The sequence below is a fragment of the Athene cunicularia genome, assembly GCF_003259725.1.
Source record: "Athene cunicularia isolate RWA chromosome 2 unlocalized genomic scaffold, athCun1 chr2_part1, whole genome shotgun sequence".
In the NCBI taxonomy this organism is placed as follows: Eukaryota; Metazoa; Chordata; class Aves; order Strigiformes; family Strigidae; genus Athene; species Athene cunicularia.
Genome location: NW_020799095.1, coordinates 28,602,952 through 28,615,871, shown reverse-complemented (window position 1 = coordinate 28,615,871; position 12,920 = coordinate 28,602,952). Strand labels below are relative to the sequence as shown.

The 12,920-nt window shown below is 36.8% G+C and overlaps 1 protein-coding gene across 5 annotated transcripts in view; it reads left to right on the top strand.

Annotated features, from left to right (window-relative positions):
* Positions 1–12,920, top strand: part of CDK14 (cyclin dependent kinase 14) — a 320,641-nt gene that overhangs the window by 103,209 nt on the left and 204,512 nt on the right. For all 5 annotated transcript variants that reach the window (XM_026842539.1, XM_026842544.1, XM_026842542.1 and 2 more), the window contains one exon: positions 5,409–5,488. In XM_026842539.1, coding sequence (XP_026698340.1) covers positions 5,409–5,488 — 80 coding nt within the window. The remainder of the gene's footprint in view (positions 1–5,408; positions 5,489–12,920) is intronic.

Genomic DNA, 12,920 nt, shown 5'->3' with positions numbered 1-12,920 from the left:
GATGTTGAACTAAAATGCCAAAGGGGGGAAAAAATTATTAAAGTAGTGTAAATACTAAAATAACTTACTAAGTTTCTAACTGGAAGATGAATCATTGACTACATTAATTGCTTACTGACTGAATTTCTCAGTGTTTAAAAGAAATATTGGGAGATTTTTCCTCTCTAGTTGTATATATAAAGAGAACATTACCCTGTATATGCTGTGCTTCAACCTGCAAACCAGTTTACAGATGTGACAGCATCATTATCTCTCGTAGCAGGGGATGAAACTGGGGAAAGAAAATCCATGATATTACTTACCCAGGTTTGCACAGGAAAATGTAGAAAAACTAGGATAGAACATAGTTATGTTGGATACAAGTGCTAAAAGTTACTGGATAGTAATTTATTGGCACTGACACATGTATGCAGGATTGGAAGGGTAGAGCAAATGCTGAAGTAATTTGCCAACTAAATGACATTATGCACCAATGTATTTTCCAGTTAGCCATGGAAAGGCATCTCTCAGAAGACCCCCTGTGACTGTCAATCTGCAGAGTTGTAAGAGACCACTTTACTTATAAGCGATACCCTACTAAGTTTATCTTCAAATTCTCTTTATATGAACATCATGGGGCCCAGAGAGATGCAAGGTATATGGGGGAGGACCGGTGCAGTGCATTGCTCTCTCTGCTGCCAGCTCCAGGTGATTTGCTTCTAGCAGGTGTAGGTCAAGTGTACCACCTGTGCTAAGATGAGCATCTGCTTAGTTTGAATGAGTGATGTGGACTGGGAGGTAGGGTCAAAGACCTGGAGGTAAATGCTCTGGTGCTGCTCACCTGCTCCTGTTCAAGTGAGGGCTGTCACACTGTATGAGACTCCCTTGGTTCTGTGAAGAACAGGATCCCTGAGTTCCAGTGACAACACTAATTAATAATTTAAATCTTCATCTCTCTCTGAACTCTTTGATCTTCTGTTTTTCAGTCTTAATAAACGTCAGCACTATGAAATATCTTTAATCCACTGGCTTCTTCTAAAACAAGGGAACTTTTGTTTAGGATGGAGATAAAAGATAGTGGGAGTCAAAAAGAGAAATTGGGGGAGCTGTGTTAGTCCCTTGAGTATTTGCACCATAGGGCTTTAATGCTACCCTAAGTGGGTTTTGTAAACTTACAAACGTAAGTCCTTTTCAGTAAGACAAATATAATATAAACCATGTTTACACTGAACTGTCTTTTATGATGATATTAAAAGCAGTGTTTCCCTCAATGTAGAATTAGTTACTTGTTGGTAGAATAATCAGAGGTGACTTAGCCAACAGTGAATTTGCCTCTGTCAGGTTTCTTCAAAGGAGAATTCTCTCAGAGCCTGTTTTCATTAGTCCACTGAGGTCTGTTTGGGTTTAGACCTCTGTTTGTGACATAAATATCACTACAGAGTTAGATATTCTCAGGGTTTGATCATCAAACTTTGAGCTTTTTGTGTAAGTGAATATTTAACAAGTGAGAGTTGCCTTTCTTCTTAAGAATTATTTTCTTGAAATGTGTATCACAAATCAGAACATTGTCCCAGTACTGTCTACTGTCTTTTTTTTGCAGAAATATTCCCAAACTTATCACTTGCTCGAGTTATAAACTCAGACTCAAGTCCAGCCAGTGGTAAAACTGTATTAAATAAACTGATTGAAATCAGAGTGGCAGATTTTATGTTAATCGACTCTTTTAAATGTGTTATATTTAGAACACTTATTGCATCTAAATATAACTGAAGAACTTGAGAAAATAGTGTTATTGTACTCTTTTGTTCTCTATGTGGCATCATCAGCATTATCCCCAGTGAAGCCAATTAAGTCATCAGTTACTTTATATTCATCAGTATTATATGTTCTTAATGATGCATTAAAGCATTAAATAATTTCTAATCTTCTCTACTTTCTCATAAAATGATAATTTTTATAAATGTATTTATTTTGGTAGTGCTGATATGTGCTGTTTTAAAAAAGGCAGAATGACACATTATATTAGCATTTTTTGTAATATCTGGCTCATTTGTATTTTTAATAATATACAGACTTTTACTGTATGTCACATAAACCAATTTGGATTCATTTTTCTTTTGCCTACATTGCATATAAACCCAGAAATTTATTAGGAGGGATTATGTAACATTAAAATGCTGAAATTTCCATCCATTGGAAAACTGTCCATCAGCTGCTGGTGGTTTGCCTAGAGTAAAGTAGCTTTGTGTGATAGTTATAGAGGCTTCAGGACTTCTGTCCTTCCTCTGATGATTTTTGGATGAGAGGAAGAAAGAGGGCAAGTTAGTTTAGGAAGGATGGCTTATAAGTTAGAAAATACGAATTTTATAATCAGTATTGTCCTTAATAGAAACTAATGAGGCAATTGAGAGGACAGACATAAGATAAGTGAAATCCTTGACCCAGCTGTGTATTGTTTTGAGAAGGTGGGAAATAGTTTACTTTGGATGGTGAGCAAGAGAGGTGGTTTAATGAATCCTAAATGTTAAAAGGGGCATCAGTGTTGCCTTTTCACTAGAAGGCTGTCTGCCTGTCAGTTGTCCTACTTGTTTTTGAAAATAATGAAAATACTGAGTGTGCTTTAAAATTTGTGGAAGACAAATGTGAAGTGATATCTGGGAGGAATTCTGCTAACCTTATCTGATCACTATTGGAGACTGCAAAGACAAATTCTGATAGGTTGCAGAGGTAATTTTCTCCAGGTCTCTCTTTTTCAATCTCGTTTCAAAGGAAATTGCCATGTTATTTTGGCACATCATGACAATATTCACAGGGCATAATTTCCTGACATAGGTGGCTTGATCCCGTGGCTAGTTGCTTTTCAAGAGGTGGTGCCAGTTCTTCTCATATATTTTCTAGTGGGTTTTGCTTTTAAACTGTGAAAAATGACTTTACCATTTTTTAAGATTATGATTTAGTTCTTTTAGAAGGGCCAGTCTTCTCCTATTTAAGCTCCCTGAGCAGTCTCACTGTAGAGTCTAGCAGGAATGAGAGAAAATACAAGATAGTGGCAGGAGTGTGTGGCAGAGATTTAGCAGGAGCAAGGCTATACCCTAAGGTTGCCCTTAGTTCATCTCTGCAGCATCATCTAACTGCATCCTGAGATTGCATCAGTGGGAGACTATAGGATGTGAATATACAGACCTATCCCTTTTAATTGATGATACTTCATTATTTCTCACTTTTATTTCTTCAGTTTTATACACTTATGTTTATAGAAAACGAGCTGGAATAAAAGGTTTTAATGACTGGGTAGTAAATGAGAATAAGGAGGCCATTTTATTCTGGAAGTTACAGATTGATATATTGGAGATAAATAATACTACAGGGGAGAAGGAAATCCCAGAGGGACACTACTTGAGATTAGATTGATCATTTTGATAGTATTAAAGAGTAACTCTGGTGCCTATCAAGATGGTGACAGGTACCAATGACAAAGTGGCAGTGATAACTAAATAGCACAGCCCACCTACTGAGTTTAATTGGGAACTGTTTGAAATGAGTTCCATACTATTGCTGTTTGTGTTATTCATGAGTCAATGGATTGTAGAACTTCAGATTAAAAAGAACATAATCTACACAAATGTGTGCTATTTGCCTATCTCTCTGGAAAAGAGACTCCACATCCCTGATTCCTTACCACCTCCTTGATCTGCTTTTTCCCACTGCATTCTGCATTGCCTTCTCTGAACACAGGGTCTGTCCTGTTTGTGATCTAACAAATGATCTTGCTTTTCTTATTTAAATTCTTCCTGCACAGTTATTTCATCTATTGTAAAATAATCAAGTTATCCAGGTATCTAATTTATTTAGGTGCATGTGATAGGTAGGGTGGTGTATTGATAGAGGAATTGAAAACTACACATGTATATGAACTGCATGTCTGTCATCAGTCTTTCTGCTTCTGCTTTTATTGTGGTTTATTCTCCTGTCTGTGCATAACACATGAAGTTACTTGGGGCAAGGCTTATCTTTTTTCTGGTGCCAGAAGTCCTGTTTAAATCTAAGCAAAGAAATATGTAAAGCAATTATAAGGAGAAATCCAGATAATCCAGTAAGGTTAAGCTGATAATTATCTTTCAACAGTGGCTGCCAGCCTGAGACTTGAACTGGTTCCAATCTGAAGCATTATGACTAGTTGGAAGGTGATGAGTAAACTGTCTTTTGATAACCAAGGTTTCTTAATTTTCTCAGAGTCATTACCCAATACTGTGTACAGGGCTAATGAGACTCTGGCAATTATAGAACAGTCAGAAGAAACAAGATGTTAGCCATCCTGTCACTGAAATAATCTAACTGCAAAAATTAAAAGCCTGAGGGAGAAGATGAATTCAGACATGGTAGCTGTCCGTATCATCTTGCTTTGAAAAATGGATACATCTTCTAGGGCTCAGTACAATAGGGAATTGCCTCCAAGACTACAGGAGTGTGAAGCTCCAATACTTCATTGGGCATTGTGGCTGTAAAGGCTAATTTTGCTTTTACAGAAAGAAATTGCAGTAATACTAATAAATTTTAGCAACTGTGTTATGCCTTTTTGGTGATCAATCCTCACCATTGCTTGTCATACCTGAGGAGACTATTAAAATTTCAGAGTATGAGTTTGTTCTTGAGGAGGGTAATCAATATCAGTTTTTTATCTTTCATTCAGTTTTTGTGAGATTAACTTTGGGTAAACTGAACCAACTTGATTTTTTTTGCAAGGCTTTGAATGTGATTCATGTGTGGTGAAATGCTAGAAGTGAAACCAGACAAAAAGATTTTAAACTAGAGTGACCTGTTGTGAAGTTTTGTCCCTTGGAGCACAAAATATTTTTTAAGCTTATAAATGAGAGTCATTATAATCTAAATCTAGCCTGGGCCGTGTAGTCAAGAATGTAGTTTGGAACAACCCTGCCCTAACAGGAAATGGCCAAAATGACCTAAAAAATATTTCCTATCTCAAACTTCCATAGCTTTTTGAGGGTAATAATTATGGGTATGATGCAGTGGGAAGGAGGCAATCAGTATAAATATAGATATAGTGCAAGTGGGGTGATTGATGAAAATCAAATGCCTTTTTCTTTGAAAAAAAAGATCAAATAAAGGACAGATACTTTAAAACCATATTTTACAATGTGATGCTTCTTAACAAAGCTTCAGTTTAGTGCTGTGATAGAAAGGAAACAGACTGACTCACGTAAAACTGAGATCATTTCTTGGATTGCATCTGAGTGTGAAAATATAAAGTTGACATTATGGAAGCTATGAAATGTGTCTTACATGCTATAAATGAATCACTGGCATTGAGAGGAAGGAATTGAATAAGTACATGATGGGAAACAAGTTCTATTATGAGAAAAACTGTTTCTGCTTTAATTTTGGTTTTTATTTCTCCTTCCCCTCCCCAGGGTAAATGGAAAGCTGGTGGCATTGAAGGTGATTAGATTACAAGAAGAGGAAGGAACCCCATTTACCGCTATCAGGGAAGGTATGCACTCACATTTAATGATTATACTTGGGTGTTTTTTTGTGATTGCAGTGCACTTCTTTTTCTTGTGCCGTGCTATAGTGAATAGCTAGAGAATTGAAATTATATGGTTATGTTCTTAGTAGGAAGAAACTTTGGTGCTTCAAAAACAAAGCTTCTGGTGTGGGAGTTCTTGTTAAAAAATGCAGCTCTGCCTCTGCTTTGGCTCCTATTAGATTTACTATACAAATGAGTACTTAAGAGTGTGTTTAAGGTGGGTGTGAGAAGTCACTCTGGAAGATGAGAGAACTGTGTATGTCGCGCTTCTTGCCTGCAGGCAGCACCTAAGATGAAGGTAGATGTAATTTTTTATATACCCGCAGCATGAAGTGAAGAAAAGTGTTTCTTGACGAAGGCAATCAAAAGATCAGGGAGCAAAAATAAAGGCATCTTAGAAGCTGTGTGTAGATTGAGTCTAGCTTTTGTTTGTTTTTCCTTCCCCATGGACTCTTAACTTGTGTGGCTTGGGAATGACTCTTATCTACTGTGCTCGGAGATGCCTGTTATGCTTTCTGCTTTGCTCCTTTATCCTTACTTGTCAGCCTCTTGTGGTCCCTAGTGACAGATGCTTTATCTGAGCATGCCTATGTCGAGCTCCTCTGCAGAAATTGCTGGATATGCCTTCTCTGCATGGGTGCCTCCTCTATTAGAAGGTACTAAAAATGAACTGTGGTATAGAAATAATGAACAGTTTACCATCACACCACTGATTCAGACTCAGCTGAAGTTGGTAATGAACTAGAGATGAGACTGTGGCTTTTAAGGGACCTTTTAAAACTGTGCTGCCTATCGTGGCATAATTCCCAAGGTGAGATGGGCCAGGGAGATACCAGAACGTCAGCCCTCACAGGGTCCACAGCATGGCCCTGCGTGGGAGGTGTATAGTTGCGTGGCCATCGCAGCCACAGTCCCAGCAGCTGCAGCTCCCTTGTCCGTTGTTCCTGCCTATGCTCCTGCAGCTGTCCATATGCCATATGTCTGCTTGTACATTGAGCCTCTTTTGGGTTGGACTGGGAAAAAAAAAAATAAAAAAATCCTTGTTTGATGTGATTGACACCCTGAAGTTAGAAGCCTTTGAAGTACCGTGGATCTCCATCCCAAGGTTGTGCATTTTAAAGGGGGCTCTTTCACAAAGGAGGGAAAACTGTGGGTGGACAATTTATGAAGGTATTTAAGCAACTCTTCTGTACTGCTTTGTTGGAGCAATAATTATTGAATGATCTGACACATTTATTCATAATGATATATATTTTATCTGTGAGCTGTCTGTCCCCACAGCTGTGCCTTGATAATGAGGCGTGCAGAGGGTTACGAGCGCAACTTTCAATATTTGTAACATTAAGTTCAAGGCTTAACAACCTGTGTTTCAGATAAATTTATTGTCCTCCAGGTTTTCAGTTGATATGGTACTGACTTAATAAGAAAATAATAGATATGGCTTTTTTTCTCCTTTTTAGTGACAGTTAAAAGGTTTTTCAATGTGAGTTTGGTCTAGATTAAAGTTTATAGTGTTATAACTGTCAAATACAATATAATGCGTTTTCCTTCATAAATTGTTGTGTGAGCTTGGTATAAATAAGTATTTGTTAGGAGGAAGAACAGAGATTTTTCCACTTGATTTATTTTTTAAATTATAAAGGCACACTCACATGCAAATACTTTTCACTCTGTCATTGGAAAAGTTTTCCTTTTAGCTGTGACTACGGCAGTGTGGTTGAAGCCAGTTAAAATTGTGATACTTTAATATCAGTAGAACAAAGCTCTTGTCTAGAAAAGCTCTTAAAGTTATTAAATAATATATATTTTCTTAAGTGTGCAGTATCTCACTGATTTTAATGGGACTGTATGCGTCTGTTGTACTTCTAAGTACTCATCTAGGCTGTGACTAGATCCAAAGACTGTTAGGCTAATAAGAGGGTTTTTTCTCAACTTTTTGAAGACTCTTGGTTAGGTGGGGTGAAACTCGGGTTATACATTGTTTGTTTGTGTGGGTTGGTTTGGTTTTTTTTTTGGTAAATGTAATGCTGTCGCCTGGGTAGTGGAACTTCATTCAGATCTGTAGGAGTTATTAATATTAGGACAGAAAAGTAAGGAAGGCCGTATGACAAATATAACTTTCAGAAGGTAATCTCTGATGTTGTGCCAGACCTGTATTATTTAACAGTAATGCTACAGCTGTGGACTTCACTAGCAGGACCTGAGGAAGCTGTTGCTTTCCTCTTAGCAGCATCTAACCCATCATGGACATGCTGGGTTCTGTAATGCAACTGTGGTTGATCTTGGCTACATGGGTGGAAAAAAAAAAAAAAAGGAAAAAAAGAAAAGAAATGCTTGTATAAGCTCTTGAAGTTATCTGATAAGTTTGATACGGAAGAACAGTAAGAATGGGACACTGTGTTAAGAAAATATTTTTTGATCTCCATTGTCTGACTGAGGGATCCAGCCCCATAATTTAGACTGGGACAATTAGAACAAGAACAAATACTGCTGAAGATGAGATCAACTTGTAATTTCAGTTATCTGAGTAGTGTTGCTCTAATAAAAAAAAAAAAAATGCGAGTATTGTATCATGAGCCAGAGATCTGTTAGAGGGCATTTCCTTCCAAAGTGTTTCATAATTGAGAAACCCAGGCAGGTTTTGGCTTTGATTTACTCATTATTTTTCTTTCAATGCAAGACAAATTCAGGCAGAAGTCTGGTTATTTGTAAATTAAAACTACTGTAAATAAATTGTTTAGCATTTCTCATGGCTGTTTGGGTAAAGCAGTGAGAGAAAATAACATTCCTGCTCAGTGCTCCTCATGGGGATGCTGTGTGATGTTAATTAGGGGGAAGTTACAGGCTGCAGTCTTAAGCAGTGGTCATGCTGAGGGAATTTTGTAGCTATCTGTGTACAGGGAAGCATATTGTTACTGTTGTGACAGCAGCAGAATCAATCTAAAAGAAAAAGTTACAAACAAAAAAGACTAAGAGAGTAGAAAAATGCAGGATATAAATACGGAATATGTGTCTGCAGACACAAGTACTAACTTGGTTGGAACAAAAAAATGGAAGGAAAAATTTAAAAAATTCCCCACCGGTAAAGCTGCATAAGCAAAATCATAGTTAATGACTGGTGGAGGTTTAGCTAAAAATTCAATAAAGCTTATAAAGTAATTCTGATTTTACAGCAGATGTGTTTGTGTCTTCTATCATTTATCAGTTACAAAGCTTTGAATGAAAATAGGTAAATGTGGCTTATTTATCAGTGCTGCTTAGTGCTCTATTGAATTTCTAGAAAGAAAATTTAGAAGTAGCCTGTGCTAAATGTTCTTTCAACTTGATCTGAGTCAGTTGTACCAACTTAGTGATGCTTTCATTTAGTGGCGTGCAGTTTATAGGATGTTTCACTCCGAATTTAACTCACTTAGTCTGGGATGATCTATTTTACCTTTGAATACCTGGAGAAAAAGAAAAAAAAAAAAAAAAAAAAGGGGGAAAAGTGCAATTGATTGGATGTGTATACTTGAGTGTGTTAAACCTATGTGATTTTCTGATTCACACAAGTACTGTTGTATTCTTTATGTCCATGCAACTGTGATAGCTTAGACAGTATGGAGTCTGAAAGTGATTTACACACTATTTTCTTATTTAAACTAATTTTGTAGAATAGAGATTAGAAAATTATTTGTTTTCTGTGTTAATGTAGTTGTGGTTTATTCTTTTACTGTAACTGTCATTATCAGCTGTTCAGAGATGTTTCAGCCTCAGACTTCAAGTGTTATTAAATGCACTGCAGCCAGCAGAAATGTTAACTGACCGTAACTTGTATCTCAGGTATTTCATTTCCCTAATTTCCTGTAATATCATAGGTTCATCTAAGCTAAACACTGAATTGTGTGGTAAATTCTAATTCTGGAAAGAGCTTGATTTACAATTCTGCAGTTATTTGATTTCTGAGTAATAATATTGCTTGTATCCAGCATGACAAGGATTTTTCTCTTTGAGATGTATGTAGACAAACATCCCTTGGTTTTGTCACTACCTTGCTTGAGAGGTTAACTTGCTTACCGTGTTCCTTTCTTGGGCAGTAAAATTATTTCTAACTCATCCTAATCATGAAAACTGTTTTGTATTTGGTTTTTCACTTTCTACCCTTGCAAATATTGCCAGTCCTTTGCTTAATTTGATTTACTATTACTAAATGGTAATGTTTCATTTTCCATAGGCCTAGGTGATGTTTCAAAGCATCAAACCAGGCAAGTTTTGTAGATATTTTTGTACTTTGCCATTTAAATGCCAACAGATTAGGCAACTTTTAGTTTATTTCTCTCTTTTTACTAATTTTTGTGTTTACATCTTGTAATTAATATGTCTTTGTACCTATTTGTGTTTCACATTTAAAAGTGCTCAGGTCAGAGACTATCTCTACATCTTCAGTTTAACAGTTGCCGAGATAATAATTTTCCATCTACTTCAGCATCCAAGGCAGTTACCTTAATACTGCGTAGCGATAGCAGTGTACAAAAATAGTGCATAAATGCTTTGGAAGCTGCCAGCCGTCTTGCATTGTAAAACTAACACAGGTTTTGCTTAATCAGTTTCTTTAAATTTTAAAGACAGTTCAGCATGCATAGTGAATAAGTATTGTGTGTTGTGAGAGAAAACTTAATGCCTTTGAGTGTCAGTATAGAGCAGGGAGGAGAGATGCTTAATACTTGGCCACAGAACATCTTAAGAAGTCTACAGGGTTTCAGGCCTCTTCCATCAGTATGTCACTATGTGGTATGAGAGAAGAAAAGAAACAAAAAATGAAAACCTTAAAAGGTCTTTACGTAAGTAATGCAAGTCCACCTTTATGCCCCAGACTGGACAGACTTTCTGAAGTTGGGAGGTTTTCTGAGGCCTCCCTTCTGAAGTTGTCAGGCTGGAGGGGATAAATCTTCACAAAATTTTATCTGTGGAAAACTGAAGCAGAGTAACTGCTGAGAAAAAAGTACAGGGAAGATCAGTTTGCCAAGAGAGACTCTTACATAAGTGAATATGTAATTTCTTGCGTGGTGTTCCTAACAGGTGCACAATGGAAAATACTGCTTTGGAGTAACAATACTGCAAGTGATATTAAGCAAATGTGCTTCTGTATTATCCAAGAGAAACAGCACAGTCTGTACATGTACCATCTAAGGAAGGGCTGCAGAAAATTATATTTTTACTCAGTTGATATAATTCTTGTGACCTCATATTGAATTGTTACCGGAGTTATTGCACGCACTTCCCAGCTCAGTGATTTTTGACTGATATATAGTAAAACGTTCTTTACAACTTTAAGTCAACAAATGACCTCATGGCACTAGTTAGATGACTCAAGGTGATAAACCTCCTATTCATTGTATTAGAGTAGGTCTGGAAAGTTGTATGCTGTAGGTCAAGGGCACAATGGAACACTATCAGCCTATTTTTTTTCTAAGAGCTATTGTTGATTGATCTACTGGTAGAAGATAAACATGAAAATTGCAGTGGGAATCCCATCTTCATCTGGCAGTAGAGAGTAAATTATTCTTTTGTTTGGAAGGTAAATTACCCTCTTACAAAAAAAACCCCAACCTATTCTTCCTTTTATGCGGGATTTTTAATTTTTTTTTTTTTTTTAATTAAGGAAGCTTGATAGCTGCTTTCTTTTGAATGATTAGCAGTATGGAGGACTTTCATATTTCCTTCATGGAGTCCAGTCAAGAAATTTAAATTTCCATAACTGAAATGTCTAAAAGCTTCATATGTGTTTGGCTCAACAAGCCTCAAAGAATTTGAAGAGATTATGTTTGAGATTATGGAAATGTAACTATTTTGAGCATGCATGTCACATGAGTTACTATAGAGGTTTTGTGTCTTTATGTTTTTAGAGTCTGAGGATAAATTCACTCTCCCCAGAAGCCACATTGCTTTGGAGCATTTAAGTAAAAAGAGAAAAGGACAGTAGCTTGGCTGTAGCTTGGGAGGTTTTTCATTGCCTATAGAGTTGGCAGAGCTGGTGCCTACTGCAGGCTACATAGCTACAGCTCAATTAAAGTCCCTGCAATGTCAGTGCAGCTTGTGGTCATAGCAGCTTTGTTTTTCACTGCTGTTAAAAATAACAAACACAAGCCAAGAACCTCTGGGACTCTTTCTTGATGGATATTTCAGGTCAAAAACTATTCAAAAGTAAAGAAATTCCAGTAATTTTAATTTCTCTTTCTGGTCTCTTTCTGTTATGGGCATCCTGCAGCCTTACCCTGAACTGTATGCTTCCTCAAAATAAAAACAGACTACAGGTTTTCCAAATTAACACAGTCTGGGTTTCAAAAATGACAGTACATTTGGAAATGGATGTTCCTTAGACCTTCCTTATGAAATTGTCATCTTTTAAAATTTCCAAGACTTTTGGATGTTGTATTAGATGTGTTGTCATGTTGTAGAGAAGTGTATATTAATTCTTACTTAGCATTAATAATAGAAAAATTAGCTAAATGAACTTTAATTACTGGAGTTTTTATGATTGAACATCTTTTTGATAGCTCAGATTTTCAACCATATTTCATTTTCGTGTTCTGCTTGTGCACTTGTGTGCATTTCTGTATGTCTGAGAGAAGCATGTTAGATCTTTGGTGATGTGGAGCTTTGAAGCAGCAGGACTGCTTTTTGAAGCAGTCTTTATTCTGCTGTCCCTCCTGCTGTTCTCCTCAGCTCTGACGGGCTGCTAATTTGTTTTTACAAACAGTATTCATTTGCCTTCCTCTGAGAGCAGTTGAACTGACTGGCTGAAACAGGTGAACTGAACTTCTGGTCATCTCAGATGAACATGGGATAGTTTGTAGTTTTCCGATCTCAGATACAGTGCGAGTGGTTACTGTGATGTTATTGTATTCCTGCTTCTCAGAGTGTCCAAATTGCTCTGTGCTCCTTCCTCACTTTTTTTTTTTTGGTGGACCAAATGAAGGCTTCTGTCCTTACAGGGTGCTCAGAAATAGTAGAGATTGATAAAGTCTGTCCTGCTTGTTTCTTTGTTCCTTGCTATTCATAGGCAGAGCATTAGTATAGAATTTTTGTTTTCCCTCTTTTTTTTTTTTTTTCTTTATACCCTCTAACAAATTAGTGGTTCTCACAATTATAAAACCTTCAGGAGAGCTGGAATTACATAAATGCAACATAAATTATGGTGTTTCCCTTTGAGAATTGTGATGTAAATTTTAAACTTTGTAATGAACTATCATGTGGGAAAAGTGTCATGCTTTTCTGAAAAAAGTACAAATGAAAATTCCAAATTATCCAGCTTCATAGAGCTAAATCTGTACCACAGAATACTCTGTCCCCTCTGTCCTCCTCCCATTCCCCCTCCAGTATTTTATCTTTAGCCTGCTGAGTTGGAACATGGCTGTAT